At 40.3% G+C, this 20463-nt stretch overlaps 1 protein-coding gene across 11 annotated transcripts in view; it reads right to left on the reverse strand.

Moving 5' to 3' along the window:
- Positions 1-234: 234 nt before the first annotated feature.
- RC3H1 (ring finger and CCCH-type domains 1) overlaps positions 235-20463 on the reverse strand; it is a 53039-nt gene continuing 32810 nt past the window's right edge. For 4 of the 11 annotated variants that reach the window (XM_015869553.2, XM_015869548.2, XM_015869550.2 and 1 more), the window contains exons 10-20: positions 18155-18439; positions 17653-17870; positions 15777-16150; positions 15247-15378; positions 14481-14651; positions 13063-13273; positions 12556-12646; positions 12288-12423; positions 10173-10343; positions 9444-9559; positions 235-8326 (exon numbers count right to left, since the gene is read on the reverse strand). In XM_015869553.2, the coding sequence (XP_015725039.1) occupies positions 8173-8326; positions 9444-9559; positions 10173-10343; positions 12288-12423; positions 12556-12646; positions 13063-13273; positions 14481-14651; positions 15247-15378; positions 15777-16150; positions 17653-17870; positions 18155-18439 (2059 nt within the window). In that variant the 3' untranslated portion in view covers positions 235-8172. The remainder of the gene's footprint in view (positions 8327-9443; positions 9560-10172; positions 10344-12287; positions 12424-12555; positions 12647-13062; positions 13274-14480; positions 14652-15246; positions 15379-15776; positions 16151-17652; positions 17871-18154; positions 18440-20463) is intronic. The other 7 variants (XM_015869552.2, XM_015869555.2, XM_015869556.2 and 4 more) reach the window with 7 other exon arrangements.

Below are 20463 nucleotides of genomic sequence, written 5' to 3' on the forward strand. Positions count from 1 at the left end.
CATGCTGGACCTCCAGTCAATTAGCAAAATGCATTATTTTGAGCATCCTTTCTTGTTGGAAGGAGCAGCCTAGCTTGCAGGCAGGCAGAGAACAGACAGCCCATAGAAGCAGCCACTTCTCTGCTGCTCAGCATCTCCCATGCCCCAGCCCCAAGGAGAACCCACACACCATCAGAACATTGCACCCAGAGTTCAAAGAAATGCACATTCATCCGAGACAGAAAATGAGAGATATTTCAGTGTTCTCCATTACTTTATCATTTAATATAAATGCTGACAGAAAAGCAGATAAGACCTTGTAGACACTTCCATCTATTTACAGACCAAGTAGTGAATCACCATCTTTCCACCGGTTCAAGAGTTTGTTGGATCTGCAACTCAAAGGACTCTCAGACACTGTGTGGAAGCAAGGTGAGGCCAAGCCAGCTTGAACAGGGAGAAAAGCAAAGTGAAGAAGAGGAAAGGAAACAGCATTTCAACATATGGCTTTTTTTATGTCACCATCATGCACACACAATAGGTCTCCGCTTCCTTGCTCTTTAATACAAGTGACACTGTTGGCTCTGTAATTTAAGGAAGAAACAAATACTGACTTTCAGACCTCTGGACCTTCCTTGCCTTTTGCCTCCTTCAGCCTGCTCTGTCCTACTACAGCATAATGCCTGGCGGGCTGTTCTTCCCACTATAACAAGTCTATTGCAGGAGTAAAGACAGACACAGTGACCTCTTCTACTCCTTTAGTCATCTGGGTTTTCCCAAAAGGCAGCAAAGCATCTAATGTTTCAAGGAGAGGTATCACGGTGCCTTGCAGGCCCAGTGTGTGTACAAGGCTTCCAGCTTCCCCTGAACTTGCAAAGAATTCACTTTATGGAATTCTTCTCATATGCTCTACTCCATCTCTACTCCTATTGAAAGCGTTCCAACAGTTACACACAACACATAGTCACAAAACCACTCCAACAGCCAGCCAGCCACATAAGGCTTCAGAACTATTATTTCTTCGATGGGGAAGCAAAGCAGGAAAGGAAGAAAAACAGGGGGAGAAGAAAAGCAAGAAAAGAACCAGCTTGACAAATGGGAATAATGACGCTTTGTTTAGCATCGACTTATGAGAACAGCAGACAAGGAATTTCACTTATCCAAAAGCCTAAAGAAATAGTTCAAGAAATAGTTCATAACCTGACTCAACAAATCTCATGGTCTCCTTTTATTACCTAGACTATCCTCTTTATTTTTTGTTAAATATACCTCTGCAGGGCACAATCACATACAATCAATACGATTGGAAAATTACATGAGCTCTATCCCAAGCATATATGCACCAATGTTAAAAAGTTATTTAAAAAAACAAAAACCAAACAAACCAAAAAATAAACTCCACCCAAAAAGGTGATAATGACTGCAGTATGTCTCGGGGAGACTGGTACAGAACTAACAAGATCAACAAAAAAACAACCTAGGCTTAAAAAAATACAAGAGAAAAAGTCATCAATAGAGAAATCCCACAACTGGAAGCAGATATTTCCAAGAGGGAGTGGGAGCTGTTGCACTGACCATCCTGTAACTCTTCCTCCCTCTTCTCACGCATGCTTTGCCTCACCTCTTCCTCCCCATAGCAACAAATAGAACGGGGAAGGAGCTCCTGACACTATTCTACTGGGTATAGAAAAAGGGGAAAACAATCAAGTTACAGCACAGTTGCTAAGCTGACTTCAAGGAAAGCTCCTCTTAGCACAGAGGCTGCTTACACAGCAAGCAAAGGCCAAAGGGGTTAATGGGAACTCCTTAAAATTATAAAATCCAAGCCATTTGTTGTGCTAGATTTGCCCACGTTACAGCAGCTTCCTACAGAAGGAGCTGTGGATAAAAGGGGCCAATTGTAAACTGTGTAGCAGCTGCGATGCAAACAGAGTTTCCACTCTGTTGCTTTTTACATTTATAAAGTGCTGCTACCAAGTTTCATTTTAAAAAGCTGGAAATAAAAGAGGTCAGTGCACAGGTCCAGTTGTGGGATTCATCCAGTACACAATCCGGTTTGGATGCCAAAGACTTGTGAGTACTGCCTGCCACAGAACTATTGATAAATCCATTGAACGTTACAAAGAAACAAATAATTTCTTAAACATCAAATACTCCACAAGGTCTGTTTTTCTCCTTACACATATATATGTATATTCTCTCCCATTCACATTTCACATGTGATCCCATTACCTGTAATGCATTGTGGTTTCTTTCAGACACACTGCACCACCTTGTTACTGCCGTTTTTACTAAGTTACTAAGCTACAAGGCATCCAGGTTTTATTAGTATGGTCACAGCTTTCGAGCTTCTAATGACTGGGATGTTTCTGATGTAGAAAGAAGAGGATGCAGGAGAAAAATATAAATTGAAATTCCCATATGCTCTTTTTATTAGGAATTTTCAGGAAAACAAAACAACCCTGCACCCTCACAACTTATAATAGCATTCAGAGTTTCCACCACATGATGTTACTCTTGCCATAAAAAAATTAAATCAATCAATCACTATTCAGTTTGTTCTCCTTTACCTGCTAATCAAGGCTCTACCTGCACCACAAGAAGTGCCTCACACACTGTGACTACACTGAGCTGTTAGTTTCTCCTCCATACGTAAGAATAAAGACCATCTATTAACTAGGTAAAGGGACTTGGCTGGGATAACATTCCCCCAAATTGCTTACTTACATAACTTGAGCTGATTTACTCTTCAGCCTCTTTCTTCCTCCTTTCAATAGGAATTAATGCACTTGGTAACAGGTGAGTGTGGAAAACAGAATCCCCAATGAAGTGTTTGACATTCCACTATGTTTGATCTGAGAAAGAGATCAATCTGTGCTACACAGACTGTGTGCTCAGGGACCACAAGCAGCAGCCATCCGAGTTCTAGTGCCAGGGTCCGAACTCACTCTCCTCAAATTCAGACTTTATACAAGCAAGGCAGAAGGTCTTTCCAATTCACATCTTGAGACAACTCAAGAACTTTGCTTCCTTTTTTTTTTTTTTACCCAGGGAAATCAATATGTTGTCATACAAAATGTTAAGCTGCTGACACTATTGATCCTTTTTTTTTGTTTTAAGCTCAGAGTAGGAAGTGATGCTTTGTAAAAATGAACCAAATCCGAATATCCAAGACTACAAATACTTCATATTCACATGGACACACACAGAACTTGCATGCTGCTGATACGGGTTTTCTTTGTTTCCCACTTCAGAACAGGGAAGATGAGTCAGCACTCCTGCTGCTGAGCCTCCTGACTATCAGTTCTGAACTTGTTGGACCATACGAGTAGGTGTGAAATACCTAGGTTATACTGCGGTCCTTTGGGAAACTATCTTGTAGTTTGCTTCCTTATAGCTCAGATTAGAAGTGGAAATGGCAGAGAGGAGTTACGCTCCTCACAGATCTCTCTCTGAACCCAAATACCTGAGTGACAGTCTGTAAGAATTTCAGGTAGATCAAGGAAGGGAAATGCAAGTGAACTTACACTACTGCCAGTGAGAAGCCTCCTTCCTAGTCCTTTCTAAAAGGATTTTGCCTCATTCTTGCTGTCATGAAACAATGTAGTCATATGGGTTTGCTTCCTACTCATCTGATTTAATGCTAGCTTGACGTATCTTTTCAGTTCCAAAGGGTTCAATAGTCGCATTTGTAGCACAGATTTATCTTTTACTGAAAATAAAGATAATTTAAATCAGTATTCAAGTCAATTTAAACTTAAACAAGTCTTCTACAATTATACAATGTTTCTGTTTCTTTTCCCACTCTAAATGAGCCACTTGAGCAGCTGGGAGAGCACGCAAGAGACAAAACATGTCAGAATACCCGAGATACATCTCAGTACATCGCAAATTGTTTGACTACATGGAATGATTTTCCACAATACAATGCATGGATAAGGCTTGACAATTGTTAAGATTTTAAAATATCTATTAGGATAATACAGTCAACTCACAAAACCCTACAAAGTTTTGACAATCAAATGGCTACACCAGGGAAAAATAAAAGTGTAAAGCACAAGTCTTTGGCTCTCCTTTAAAGAAAAACAGCAGTTTACCATGTTTATACAGATCCCTCGTTTGCCTACCAGTAGGGGCAATATCACATTTGTGCATCACTGAGTAATAACACCATTAGAAAAGGCAACTTCACAGAAGTTATTGGCTAAGCGAATTCATTTGAATGCTCTGTTTTGAGGCAGCAACCAGGGAGGGTGAACGGGCAAGCCAAGAAGGAAAGAAAGGAAGGTATGGACAAGGGCAGAGAATGAGGCTTGAAGGAAACTAGACAGAAAAGAAATTGAGGGGAAAGAAAGGGGACAACAGTATTCCAAGTTTTGAAAGGTGCTCTGATATTAAGAAAAAAAAGTGCTATTCTAACATGGGACAGGATACAATAACATACAAAAGGAACAGAAAAAAAGTATAGATTTTTCCTATATAGCGAACTAGGGCATAGGAGAAGATGCAGTGATGTTTACAAGAGAAGAAGGAAAATGATGTTACTTCTACACTAGCTGAATCACTGACATGCTGAAGCTTAACCTGCCAACTGAAGCTTCCCATTTTTTGCGGGGAAGGGAAGGTTGTCCAGGCTGGAGCTGAAACCTGGGTATCGACGACTGTCCAAAGGCATCTACTGCAGGAGAAAATCCGACCTACCTATGAAATGGTGCTCTTAACACCATTGTAATACTGCTTATTCTTGCTTTAAGTAGGAGGACTAAACTGCTTTACAAATGAGACCAGCTTCACGGAGGTGGGACAGTATTCCTGTACAACTGGGGCCATGATGGGGTATAGAGTTGTTCCAAGAAATTTCACTCTCTGGTTACATATGTAACTGCCAGTGTCTCCACTGTATGTACAACTACCTGCTCTCCCAGGTTTTTTTTTCCATAAGAAGTGAAAATTTCAGGTGCAGCCTTCAGAAAGAATTAAAAGCATGCACTACACATTGCTGTTCGACTGTTTCATCAACCAAGCTTTTCCAGAGAAACAAGGAAAGGGGCAAGAGGAGGGGGGAAATAACAGAAATCAATATTGCTGGTAGATATTAAACAAACTATTTAACAAGCCAAACTATAATACTGGGCAAAGAGGCCATTCACCTGGACACACTGATCACAACAAGGACACTACGCACAAAGTACAGCACGGAGAGCTGGACACAGGAGAAGTAACAACAGTAAGGCCTCCCTTCTAATCCACGTTTTGGAAGCATTTGCTGAATGTAGGCCAGCAGAGGTGACCTGAAAGATTTACTGCTAACGGGATACCTCCAAGGAGCAAAAGCAAAGAGAAGACAAAGAGTAATTCCTAATGTGGAAAAGCAACTAGCTGGCACAAGGAATAAAAGGTAAAAGAAAGTTCTCTGCTCCTCCAGATTTTCTTACTAGTGTTGAAAAGGAAACTGTAGTTCCAAACATGTCATAACCGTTCCTGAACATTCAGTTCACATTAAAATTATTGCAGTAAACAAAAGATACCTTCTGGGCTTGTCCTCCTGGGTGAGAATATTGCACTAATTATCTCAACAAAAGCAAGCTCCCTGTGTTGATAAAGACACGGAAGGAAGAAGTACACTAATTAAAACCAAGGAAGAGCAGGCTGACCTGATGGTGGAGCTCTGCGCTTGGGAACGGAAGGACACAGCGCCGTGCTGTGTCAGCTGGATGCCAAGCACACAGCCAGGAAACATGCAGCTCCTCACCATGCTCAGAGCAGAGAAGGGAGGAACAGACCTACCAGGCTCTAAACTGCATCAGCCTCTCTCTGCTCTATGCTAAGAAAATGCTGCTAGGCTTGAAGTAGGAGATGTGGATGGATGGGGGCTGGCAAAGTCAAAGTGCCAAGATGGATCTTTACCAAAAGTTAAGAGGGGTTTAAAAAAATAAAAGCATGCTTTAAAACTACTGCTGGCAGTTAAAGAGGCTAAAGCTCAACTAAGAGCAAAATAAATATGCGTGAAGATATGGAGAACGTGGGTGCATGCTGAGAAATGCCTTTATTTTCACTCAGTGCTTCTACCTCCCAGATATCTGATCACAACAGCTGCGCTCATGCGAAAAAATTCTTAAAACATACCCAATATATATACAGATATAACTATGTATATATGTATATATATATATTTATATATAAATTTTTATTTAAATAAAAAAGAAAGCTCGAATCCCAAGCCAATATGTGTATCAAATCCTTGACCAGCCAGGTCTGTAGGGCATAATCAAATTCAATGTGAAATAGTATACAAACGCGGTGCCTTGACTGGGCAAATTAAATAATTGCTACTCAAAAGAGTCTTCTGTTTGGACTCTCCTACTGGTAGGCAATAGTGGGACTGTATCCCCTCCCACCCCCCATATTTTGTTTTATTTAACAGTATGATGAATGCAAAGCTTAGCCCAAGGTTGCTATGACCTCAGCAGGAGTTAAGGTTAAGGAAAAAACAAACAAACAAACAAGAAAATTATTAACTCTTGCTTTACCCAACCAAAGCAATGCAGTAATTTATTACATAACCAGTGCTTTCTGATTTAGTAGTCTAACCCAGAAAGAAAAAAAACGAGAACAGGCCAAGAAGGTGCAGAGGGAGCAGCACTTAAAAAATCAACCTCCATAGAGTTCTTCATATGCAGGGTGTCACCACAGTGCATGCCAATAAGGTCAAAAAATGTGCAGCAAGAACAAGTCCCTTGTTTCTTTAAAGAAAACAGATCTAGAGATGCTTATGGCTCCCCTCCAGCTCATGCTTACAAAGCATCTAGTAGAAGAAGTAGCACACCAGGTCTCTCAAACCAAATTTACTTTCCACCATAACTGATAGGATCAATACTGCACCTGACATGGAACTTTTGATGCAGCTTTTCTCCTATAAAATATGCAACTGGGAAGGATTCAGTGCAGCAGAGACAGGCAAACTGCAAATTGATTCTGAGATGTGTGACACACAGACCCTAAGCAATGGGAACTTTAAGAGAGAAAAAACAATTCTCCTCTGTTTTTGAGAGACTACCGCTGCTGGTGTGTGCAAACCAAAGATGACCAACTCTGTCAGTGAAAGGCAGGCAAAACAGCAACACAATTAAACATCCGATGTGCCACTGAACAGCAAAAAATAATCAGGTCGTAGAAGAAATTATTTTATGTTTGATAATAAAATAACAATGAGGGAATAACAAAGGCAAGAACTGCTGAGAGGGAGGTGCACACAAGATCTGTTTCAGAAAGCAGAGAGGTCAGTGAGTCCCGCTGCATTAACCTCACTGTACACACTTCAGGCTTATTTTAAAAGCGTATGAGTGGGGGAAAAACAACCAACCTAAAAAATAACCTAGCACTGGGTGACCAAATACAGACCAACAGTTCATCTGTAGTTAACAGATGATAATCCTTCCGGCAACTGCCCAGCCTTATATTCTCCCTGCTTGCTGTTTCTAGAGACCTTGCCTCACTAAAGCTGCACAACCTTCACTTGTTAACTCAGCCTCTCTACCATGAGACTCAGCTGAACAGCTTCAGAAACACCCATGCTGAAGTATATCTGTCTGCACAAGCTGGAATCAGCTCCTACAAACAAGGGGAGAAATTGTTCTACGAATTCAATTTGCTGCACATCTTCTGACACTGCAATTCAGAGCTACTCTACTGCCCTCATTCCTCGTTTACTTTTAGATCATACAAAGGAAATGACTAGGTTGTTTTTATTTGTCGAGAAATTAAAGTGATAAGGAATTATGCACTGGGTATGTAATAATACAAAAAAAAAAAAAAAAAAAGAAAAAACCTACTTCATTAAGATCATACAATTAATCAAACAGAGTATATATATAATATCTTTTTTTTTTAAGCCCTGGGACCCAAGGCGTCCGAAGTTATTAAAATAAAGTTCATTCACAGAACAAAAACAAATTTAATTTGAATTGCTTGCAGATACTGCTAATTTTCATATTTTTTTTTAATTAAAAAATGCGTTAATGTGAACTATGTGCAGGATTTGTTTCTAGTATTTGTGTTTGTGCACATTGCCTCTGGACCTGCTGCTCTGCTACGGCTGTTGCTCCTGGGTTTCTCCAATCACTCCTGGAATAAAACGTGATGGAAGCTGCCAATGCCCCAGCAAAAGGAATTCTGGGGTACGCTGGCCTCACTTCATGGAGCAGATGTGGGTGTAACACCCATTCTCTGGGAGTCTTGGTTGTCTCCTCCTCCCTCCGGGTCCTCGGACAGGCTGAGAGATGCTGCCTTGTTTGACAGGAGGCTGATGTTTTCTTGTGTCAAGGCTGATCCATTTGGAACATCGCTGCTGAAAAAGTCGTGAGGAGAAAGGGGATGAAATGAAGAGGAGTAATTACTGAGCTTTGAAAGTTAATGTGAAAAGATTTCAGTACTTTGTTGCAGCACCTCAAAAAGCAGTTCTGAACACGTGTAAACACGAGCCCTGTACAACGAATAGGTTGCCTGCTATGCTTCAGATCTCATCAAGAAGATATAAGACTATATGAAAACAAATAAAACCAAATGCCTTTAGTATTCGAGGTAAGTTCTGCATGATACACACATTCATTCTAGAATATTTAACATACATGGAGGTATGGAAGTTGTTTCAAATTCATTACTTTCAGGGTTTCATACTGAAATAGTTTCCCTTCAGAGGTCTCAGGTCTAATTGTTCAAAGGAGAGCAAAGACTGGCTATAAGAAGTGTGGACTTCAGAAACTACTGCAAAGGATACATTTGCTGAATTAATAACACTTTCAGAATAAATATGCAGATTCTGAACCACCTGCATGAAGTAATGTAGCCTTGACACAACAAAGCATCAGCAGCATTTGAGCCTTTCTGAAAACATCCAAATATCTGCAGATACTTGTAGCTAATGAAAACAGTCACTGCAGATTTCCCAGCACTGCAGGCCAACAACTTATGTCAATTGAGTATCAAACTAATCCCAGAATCTACATCTAAAAAGAAATTACTGTTTTCTAATAAAAATAAACTTGGTTACAAAGCTATGTACCTTTCTAGACAATATTAACATTACAAACTTTACCGGGATAGAATAACTTCCCCCTCAGACTTGGAACATTTTTTTGAAACTAAATCAGCAGATAAAGATTTCTTCTATGCTCACTGTGTATCTCCCACTCCTTCCTATTAATCATCCAATACTGACTAGATGGACTTCTGGCCTGAAAAACATAGCAGTTTTGTACTATTTGTACTATCTTACAGTTAGATACCCATCAGTTCAGATGGCCCTTAATTCACACTTTCACTATAAAAATTGGATTAGTACAATCTTTTCCTAGCAGCTGCTTCCATATCAGAAACACGAGGCAAGGGGTATTTATTTATATAAGTCTAACCCCAATTAAGCCATTCCCATGTTGTGCAAAGAAAGCTTGTAGCACTCATGTTACCTGAATGCCAGTGCGAGGTCCTCAGCTGGAACCTTGCTTTGTGGTTCTAATTGTCCATTTTCTGTCTGTTTAGTGGTGCCCAGTTTGTTTTTAATATCCAGTGAAGACTGGCTTTCCTTTAAAAAAAAAGGGGGTGGGGGAGGAGAGAAGAAATAACTCTAACATGGTGTTAAAAGAACTTGAGACTTTATTCTTTGGGACCAATGATGAAAGCCTGTAAACTGGAGTTGCACAGTGTAGCCCGCAAAAGCCATGAGACAAGAAAAGAAACTTGGTAAGATACTCTCATCACCTCAGGATGCAGTACTTCCTGAAAGGGAGGGATAATTCTTGTAACAACACACAAAGACCATAGACTGTAACAGCACACAGAGCACTGAGCACTAGGCTACACCTGCAGGAGATGTTTTCTGTACTAAAGTGATTTACGTAACTCATAGCACAATAATCTTGGAGACAATTCATATTTTCGACAAATCCAGTGCCACACTTATTTTCAAACAGCAACAAAACAAAAGCAGAGTAGTTTAAAGAGGCTCAAATTCAAATCCTTTACAGAGAATTGTGAAACTTCTCTGGAGGTTTCAAAGAATCAAGAGGTGAAGAGGGAGATGGGTGACTCCAGCTGTTGGCAGCCAGCAGAGAGCCATTGTGCTGAGGTGAAAGGGCTGCAGGCAGCTGCACAGCCCTCCACCCCACCTCTCTGCCTCCCACCCCCACAGCACTCACCATGCTCAGCTCCCGGGTTCTCTTCCCAATTTCCCTTTCCACCTGGTGTAGCTCCAAGCTCAGCTGTTCACTTGAGATCATCCCAGGCCACTTGGGAGGTGGGGGTGGGGGCTGTGGTTGGCCTGCCAGGGTAGTCGCCTCCCTCTGCAACAGCAGCCTGTTACTAACAGCCTAAATGCATAAAGCCAAGCACATACACAACTGAGCACATGGCACACCAAGCACAAAAAGGGCACTAGGCCATAACTCTGGAGTATTGTTTATTGATAAAACCAAGGCCTTCTCGCTCCATACTTAACATACTGAAATAACTTCAGACATCTTCTACATATAGACATATCTTTTCACTTTTAAAGTGTTGAACACCTTTTACTGTAACAAATTTGCATGCATTTTCCCTGCATGCCTCTCCCTTCCTGAAAATAAGGTAAAGCAAAAGAGCAAAAACTCTTTTGTGAGCTACTTGTTGAGTAAAAGGTAAGAGCAGATACATAACCCTGCTGCTTTAAGTGGAGAATTTATCACAGCTCTATGTTAAGAGTTCAGAGTATATCTAAAATTATGGCATAATATGTCACTCTCTACTGACCCAGATAAGGAAGGACAGGATAGAGAGGATCAGAAGACTGTAGTCACAGGTTACCAGCAGCCATCTTAAAAGCAGTAACCATGTCAGCCATTCCAAAAATATGGTAATATCTGGGAATGAGTTCCCTGAGTTTGTGCTCTGCATTTTAACACAGAGAACTGCACCATCTACTCACAGCCAAGCATACGGCTGGTCTACAAGTAGAAGTGCACATTAATTTGACAAAAGAGCAGGATAGTCTAGTTATTTATGCTCAGACTTGAATTTTAGTGACTGTGACAACCAGTTAACAGGCAAATTATAAAGCTTCCTGTGTATCAAATACATACAACTTGAAAGCTGCTGTTACCCACAATAACCTGTGAGTTCCAACAAATCCATACTATGGTAAAATCAAAGTTTAAACTCAACTATGTAGGATTTAAACTGACACAACTGCAGTAACAGTGAGGAGGAGAGACAGGCCACTTCAGGTTTTTGAGAACACCCCAATACTCCTCCATTATGGCAAAAGTAGACATGCAAGATTTTAAACAATCTCTTCTCGTTTCCAAACAAGAGCACAAGAACACAAATTACTTTTCAAGTACCTAAAAAATACACGCTTCTTGTAACTGCTGCTGCCACTTCAAATTTGTCAGCTATTATGAGAAATCAGCAATAATCCTTCTGACTTAACACAAGTTCTCACATAACCAAAGCTTCAGTAGAAGCTGCTACCCACTCACTACTTATAGCAATTCTTCCTGCAAGTACAATTGATATGAAGAACACAGAATAGTTTTCTAGTGTTTTCTGAAGAGTTTTACTGATTTTTCCCCCACAATTTATTAAGAAAATGAAACAAACAACTGAAAGATTTGCTATCTCATTACACCTTGATATTTCTCCTCTTTCAATCAACCAAAATATGAACAAAAATTTCCATATTAATTCCTTATTTCCTTATTAATTCCTTTACAAACACAGACCCCCCATGTTACTTTATGTTGCAAATGACAACATTTCCTCTAAAAGGAGACAAAATATTAAGCTTTAATTTTTTCAGCTAACTGTACTTAATTTTCACTTTTGTGGCTTGTGCTACTTAGGAAGAAACAGGTACAACACAAAGCCAAACATGAAACAGATGAAGGTCACACAGCTGTCTGCACATCAAATCAGACATTTTCAGTGCCAGAAGCCAAGAGGAACAAATAACCACTTCAAAAAAAAAAAAAAAAAGGATTGCCTCTGAATGAACAGAGAGGGGGAGTGAGAGAGATAATGAAAGCAAACACGAATGAGCACAGAGTGCAGATTCAAGTATGGTGTTGATTTGCTTAATGCTAAGTCCAGGGAAGTTTCTGCTGCTAAGCAAAGAAGTTTACACTTCTACCACAGTCCTGATGTCTATCATCAGAGAATTAATAATAACAATGAGTATCGTTAAAGAGAGAAGGACCATCAACATACAAAAAACAGCTCTGTTAGCTTCATCTCTCTCCCTACCACTTCTCATCACCCTTACAAATGTTGGTACCAACCTCTAGTCCTCTCATTTGTGTCTGCTGGCTGATCTGATGGTCCACTTGCTGCAGCTCCATGCGCAGCTGTTGCTCTCGCTCAGCTGAGGGCAACTGTTTTCCATGACCAGCCACATCTGACATGGACAGTCTCTCCCTTTGGGATCAGAAAAACAATGAGAAATAAGGAGACTTAAAAAATAATAATAATTAATTGAGCTGGTACAGAAGAAAAGAGATAAAAAGATCATAGAAAAAGGCAGAAAAAAAAAAAGTAAACAATTCCTACCTGTCATTGAAACGTCCCTGAGAAGGTATATTTTGATGGGGAGAATATGGAGAGCCTCCCCAGCCTCCATGAGTTCCATAAGGACTGTAGTCTGCCAGCAAACAAGGAAAACAAATCAAATTGCAACCTACAAAACTATCACTTAAATAATTCAGCTAACTCATACCTGAGAAAGCAGCTAATTTCTAGATTCTACTGTAACAGCAGTAACCACATCTCAGAGGGACCAGAAAAACAAATTACTTTTCCTGTATCAGTGTCAACAAGTTACCTACACACATTCTGTGCGTGAACAAATCTGTCCTTGGAACAGGAAGAAGCAGAAGGCTTTTTATCTGGGTTTCTCAGTCTCCCATAGACAGAGAATAGTTATGTCGTGAACATAACATACATCTTAACTGTATTTCTGAGGCAAGAAAAGTTCACAGAGGCAGTCTTCAGCTTGTACTATACCAGAGCACTGAAGAAAAGAGCGACAACCATCAAAATCCCAGAGCACGTACGCACCTGAAATGATTGATTTGGTGGAAGCTCCCTGAACCGCCATGGCCTGAATGGGACCAGAATTCTGGTACATCGCTTTGGAAGTACGAGAGATGGCCCCAAATCTCGACACAGTTGGTCGGTCTCCAAACGGAATGAGGTCATCATCACCAGCCTCTGCTGCTCTTCTCTGCATGTCTAATCGTTGGTCACGCATGGCTTTACTATCCACGTTCTAGACAAGATATGGGAAAGAAGAATTTAATCAGAAGAGAGCAAAAACACGCTTCTTTTAAAACAAGCTGGTACCTCTACAGTAAGGTTCTCTCCTATTCTGTTTCTTCATCCTTCAAATAGCCTTTCTGTTCTGCAGTTTGTATCTCCACTGCTTAGGGTTTGCATATCATTAATAGCCTAACTTAACATGTTCACTACCACCAATGCGAAATAGTTGCATGATTGTGAGCAAACCAAGAAAAGAGAGCAGGAGCCAAAGGAAGACAGACAAGGTATAATGGGACAAGCTGTGAAGAACTAGAGAATAAAATCAAGGAGGAGATCAGTAGGCATCACTGAGGAATACACACTCCTTCCACAGACCACACGGAATTCCTCTGAAGCCCAGAGTTAAGCCCTTTATCATCTAACAGCCTGCAGAACTGGAGTCAGTCAGTAAAACACTTACTCGGACACATACAATACATCTCTCCATAGTCAGTGCAAGCTTTCAGTGAGGAGAGGATTGCTGGAAACTGACGAGGTAACAGAGCTATGCAGGAATAAAGGGATGAAAGTAGAAATCACAGCTGAGCTGGAAACTAAAGAAACGTAACATGCTAAAAGACGCATTTAAGCATCAGCTGCATGAAGTAAGATCATATGCAGTCACAGCATCAGTGAAGAACTGCAAACACAGAGCAATGAACTGTGCTCAAGATGAATCAGACTAGTGTTGTGACTACACTTCTGAAAAATTTCAAGCAAATTTAGAGCATTCTTGTGGTCACAACATCCTAGAAAATCAAATAGAATCTAATAATACTGTTGAGAGCAGTCACAATCACCATAAATGGAATTAATAACACACAAAGTTATGGTAGCTTCCTATTACAGAGAAGAGGAAGCAACAGATGGATATGTCTAATTAACAAGCTGCCTGTAGAGTCATTTTTAGATTTCAAGTAAGCATAAAGAACAGTTAACTGCAGAGCAGTTAGCCTGCATCTATATCCAGAACTTTAAAGCAGTAATGCAGACATAGGAGTGCTTATAACCTCAAAAGCAGAACACTCTGTTCACTTGCAAATACATTCTTTCACTATGTTGCGCTTTTGAGCTTAAAAGTCCTCCACAAGTACCGACATCAACCTGGAGAGCAAAGAGTCCTTCCCAGCCTAGAGAAGCATTAGCTTTTCTTTGGTGTTCCCCTAATCTTTACATACCGCCATCTCCACACTCCTTGCTGCCACGACATCTTTGGGTTTTGCATCTTTGGTTCCAATGTAGGAGCCGATGGTGTCACAGGACCAGGGAGAGTACTGGCTGTAGTCATTTCCTTTGTATTTCCCAGCTACCTTCAGGTCTTCATCTAAGTACTGTACAAAAACAAAGATCTGGTTCTGTCAGTAAGGAGAAGATGCAGCTTCACAGCCACAGCTGATTAGCTCAACAGCAGTGAACTTAAAAAACACCATCAGATTTTTTGTATTATTATTTTTTTTAATTGAATGCATTTGGAGTTGGGCCACAAAAGGCAGAAGACATATCAAATCTTGATTGGCTGGTAACAATTCCAGCACCAACTGTTCACTTGCTCAGTACGAGAGTGATATATTTTAACCTTGGTTTAAAAAAACAAATGATACCAAAAAAAGCCCCAAACTGCTAGGTAACTCTAAACTTGTTGGGAATGAACAAAGCCAAGTTTAGTGACTGTGAAGTCTGACTACTTCAATTAATAATAGCTTGATTTAATTCTCTTGGTGCCACCTACAGCTGACCATTACAGATCAGTGGTAGATCACAGAATAGCCAGTCATTCCAGAGATCATATTACAAGGGTTTCCCACCTGCAATACAAGATACTCTCTCCACAACATTTTTCAACATGGTATTGTACTAGTTTTCTTGTTACTGTCACTTGTCAGCTCACACGAAAAAAACATCAGAACATTTTCTAATCATATTCACAAGTAAAAATATTCTTACCTCCTCTGAATGAAAAGGATGAGGCAAGGTTGGAGAAGGTGCAAAAGGAGGTGGGGAAATAACCTTCCTCTCCTCTAACTGTGCCATGATCTCTTTCCTTCGTCGGTGAAGTTCATCCAGGCTGGGGTGAGGCTGAAATTAAGACAGGAATACATTACAAAACTTCTGAAGCATTACCAACATGCTAAATCACTAATTTAGAAAATGCTGTTTTATCCAAGCAAGAGAAGGCAGCTCTATGTTAAAAGAAATGGATAATCACAATACTTACGTTCCTCAAGCTCTAAACAGTAAGCTGCTTTTTACACACTAACATCATTACAATCACCAAGCTGGCCGATAATAAACTGCCTTCTGGTTTTTTCATCAGCTTCACACCAAATTCTCCAATTTATTTTTAATTATTATTATTATTTTAAATTCCTCACATAAACCACAACCTTACTTGGAAAAAAAAAATAATCAATTTCTCAACTAGTTTGTATTTTCTCTCTGGGAACAACTTCAAAAACACATTAGGAATACCATACCCGGTGGCAGGAAGGTCTGATCTGACTGAGATGGGGAGCCACTGGGCAATAACTCTCTGTTTGTGGGTATCTGTCCCTGGATTCAGGTACGTAGGAGGGTACAGCTGCTTGTGGAATTTCAATGGGTACAGGGCTTCCTCGGACCATCTCCTCTCGCTGATATGGCTGGACAGGGGGGTACACACGGCGGCTGTCGTAGTGCGGGGGATATATGGGTTGTCCCATCGGAGGATATTGCTGAGGCTGTGTGTACTGGGGGCTCACCACACGATCCTGAAGGTAGGGAGCGTAATGGTCTAAATAAGGTGGACCAGGTTCTGGAGCTGATGGAGGAGGTCGCACAAAGCGAGACATGGTTTGAGGATAGTAAACTCCTGAATTTAGGCAAGAAAAAGACAAACAAGGTAGAGAATGAAATTATTACAGTTGTTCATAAAAGTGGGTTGATTCAAACACTGCAGTTTACAAGTATCATGAACAGTGATATAAATTAATACGCATTTACTGTTTGCCACCACTGTCTAACAGGTATTTCTACTCAAGAATTAACCACTTCAGAAAACCCTAGAGAAGCAGGAGCTGATCCAAAGCACAAGTGACAGCAAGATGTAAAGATTACTGTAGCTGAAGAAAAGGCAGTGAGATCGAGCCCACCACAGGTTCCACAGTGTACTAACCAGAATTAATTCACTAGGATGTCTCTCTATTTACCTGAATGTTTTTATATAGAGAGCTAAAAGCAAAAGGAAGATCATTTTGTATGCCTCTATCTGTGCAACTAAAAACTCAGTTTGCCCCAACACATCAGTCATTGCCTGCATAAACAGGGATTAATGAGGTTTTTAAAGTTAATTATTCAAATATTTGCTCTACCTCTTGAGAAACAGAAGCAAATTTCAGTACTGTGAACCACCAAAGACCTCTTAAAATTACATCTGTTAGTTACCTGAATGTTTCAGGTAATTGATCTGAGATTCCTGGATAATTTACAAATGCATATGGACAGGGGACACATCACTAACTGAGCACATTCAACTTTGTCATGCATTGGCATGCAAAAATCAAATACAAGCTTCCTATTCCCCCAAATGCTTCCCTCCACTCCTTCCTAGAGCTTCTTTCCACTTCCATTAGTCACATTCTTTCTTTTTCTATGACATTATTTTCACTTTATTCCAGTTCTCTCTTCAATTTCTTCTTCCATGACAAGACTGATTCCTCATCTTGCTATAGCCGTAGGTTTGTGGGTTTATTTTTTGTAAATATCCTTCAATATTTTCTTTTTCCATTTGGTCTCTTTACACATATAACTCTTCCATTTCCTTTACTTTTCCTTTCCCATTATTCCCATTTTTTTTTTTTACTATTGTTTTTTTTTTTTGCCCAGCTGTTGTCTAATTTCACTCATTTCTACCCATCATATGCATACGCATACATTTCTGAAATATTAACACAGCTTGCATTGAAGTATTTTATTTTATCCCTCAGGAATAAACCCCTCTGCTGTTTAAACATTACTTTCCATTTTCCCTGTATCAAATAGAATTCAGGGCTACCACATTAATTTACTGACCTGGCCAACTGTTTGGAAAAACTGAAGAAAGAGGGACTTACTACAGTGGACAAAAACATCTAAAGCTCCTCAATCAAGACTTATGAAGTCTTGCAGGAGGTAACTCACCAACTGCATTTATACACCTGTACAGCATCTTGACGCATCTATTTCCACTGTACTATACCATAACCACATTAATGCCTGAATTCTATGTGATATGCAAAAAAAAACTAATTTGAAACATAAATAAACACCAAAGTGGGAAGAAAGAATAAAACTGATATGTAAATCAGAAGATAGAGAGCTTGGTCACAAACGTACCTTGCTGGTAGGGTGCTGGCTCAAATGGTGGGGCAGCTCCCCTATGATCTTGATAAAAGATATCTGCTTGCTGAGTATTATACAACTGAGATCCACGAGGTACCATTTGCAACTGTTTTGTGACAGACACTGAAGGCAGATCTGTTGGTGCCCGAGCAGGCACAGGATGAGGGTTCACTGGTAAGGCAGAAATAGAGCTCTTGGAGACAGGTTCCAGCCTAAGAAGTAGAAAGGTGACATTGCCTATTAAAAGCTGATACAGTTCACAGGTACTCTGTCTATATTCCATCTTCTGAAGACTTGCATCATCTCCTCCAATTAAAATATAAGCAATCAGAGATGTAAAGCAATTCATTATTTTAGCTATAGTTTTCTACTGCACTCTACCACCACAAAACAAACAAGCAAACCATTCTGCTTCTTTTCTAGAGAGTGGGTTTACTTTGGTCTCTACTGCATGTTTAGACAGGACACTTTGAACAACAGTTAAGAAGACCCGTACAAGTCAGGAGGGGATCCAGGGGCACTGCTACTCAGATGGTCCATCTTCCCTGGTTTCAGAGCAGCTTCGTAACTGGAGTCAGTCGTCCCTCGAGGAATAAGTTGTGTCACTGTGCTGCCTGTTGACACAATTCCATTTGGCAGAGCAGAGGTTTTCCTATTGGGCAAGTCCACTCCCCCTTCATCCGAGAGGATAGCTCCTGAAGGCAGGCCCACCTCATTCAGTTGGCCCAGGGAGGCACTCAGAGGTCTTCTTGGAACCAGACGCTTGTTCATTTTACGAAATCTTTGAAGAAAGAAGTTACACATCAAAAACTGAAACAAAATACTGAAAGGATTTTCAAGATTTCTTTTTTCCCCCAAACACAGGTGGCACCAGAGTTTCAAGTTCGAAATCGTATTTCCTACTGGCTTGAGAGGTTCATTATTAATACCTGAAAGACTAGAATTTCGCTGCAATTTGACGTGCTCATATCAATTTCAATCAAATGAACCAGTATCAATCTCACCAAGTGTGGATTTTTTATGACAACTACACCAAGAGCTCAGAAAACCTGAAATCTTCCCTCCTGCACATATATCCATTACAACTGTAATGAAGAAAATCAACCAAAAACAAACACCACTTAAAATACCACCTGTAATAACAGAAGTTTCAAAACAAGAATCACAGACTGTTGACGTCTATTTTATTTAGAGAATAAACCAACAGCAGACAACTAAAGGAATCATAGAAGATAGATTATCTTTTACATCACTTGTCTGACATAAAGCCAACATAAGTCCTTAGTGTCAAACTGTATCACCTTCATACTGATCTTGATATATCATGCCTTGTTACTATAGCAATATACAGCTGATACCACTTGCATGGTTTGATAAATGATTTCAGAGAAAAATCTCTAGACACAGTATAATGTCAAAATCCAACTGCTTCTGATAAGTCTGAACAAACAAGCGCCCTTTTACACTAACAAAAAAAAACATCAGCAGACTGATGGTATTGGACTAACAAAGGGAACAAATTCCAGAGCTGAAGGTCCTCCACTAAACCTCCTGCCACCAGCTTAGATACAAGAACACAAGTGGGAGGGCACATCTGTTAGCCTGAGTGCTCACAGAGCAGGAGACTTTCTTATGTGTGAAGCCTTCACAGGGGTTAGATTGGATGAAGCAAACACTTCCGAGTAAAGTGAGATGGTAACACAAACAAAACAACACTTTAAATCCAGGCTATGTGGTAATGACAGCAGGCATTGTCCAGAACATATTAAAAGGAATAAACAGACAGATATTAACACGGTACAAGCACGCGAGGAGGGACAGACAGTTTAAGGCTTTCTAAAAACATGCTGCTTAGAAGTCATTCTGGCATTTCCTGCCAGCTGGAGACATGGAGGTGAGCTGAAGTGAGCTCCCCAGGCTGAGTGTATCACTTTACTTGGCCATTCTACTCAAAGCTAAACTGGTTTTCCCTGCAAAGCATCAGCACAGCATGTTCTGCCTGCCAATAACTTCTGGCCATCTCACTCACATTAGGTCTCTTAGAGGTGCAGTGCCTCCTAACTCCTGATCTTTTGAAGGTCTGCACATAACTTGCAAGAAGGAGACAGCTAATAATTCCTGCTCACTCATATAGCTCACAACAATATGCTTAAGAGGCAGACACACACATACAAACACATTCAGATCAGAAGTGACAGGAAGCATTTGTACTATATACTCCATAGTAACATGCTTCGAAAGAAACACAGTTGTACAGTGTTTCCCTCTGGATTCTTCTTCATCTTCTTCAAAAGGAACACTGTAGTCTCCTCATGTACAGGACAACAACAGAAACAGTAACCCCCCCTGCCAAGAATCACCTATGCAGACTTGTTTTGTCCCACACCAAAAGGGACAATTTCCAACTGCCTACAAAAACTGCTGCAACTGACACACAGCACTCACCTCACTTGCCCCAGGAACATTATCACTAACGCAAACAATCCAGTCTGGATAGGCCTCCTCCACTTGCAAACCCGACAAACTGTCCTTGATACATGCTACTAGTTTGGAGATGCTAGTACTGACTCACCACCCTTATTAATCATCCAAAATAGTACCACCAGTCTTCATTTTCTTACTGTTATTACAAAAGGGGGAAAAAATCCATTTGTTTCTGCAAAAAAAAAAGTACCAAAGTCCCATTTTCTGTTTGCTTGAAAAACCACCTTTGTCATTCTAACACCACATGCTCTCCTCCAATTTCTTTTTGCCCACGTATTGCCTGCTGTATAGCTAACGAACTGCTGTATCAGTACTCGAAGC

The sequence above is a fragment of the Coturnix japonica genome, chromosome 8 (assembly GCF_001577835.2).
Source record: "Coturnix japonica isolate 7356 chromosome 8, Coturnix japonica 2.1, whole genome shotgun sequence".
Lineage (NCBI taxonomy): Eukaryota > Metazoa > Chordata > Aves > Galliformes > Phasianidae > Coturnix > Coturnix japonica.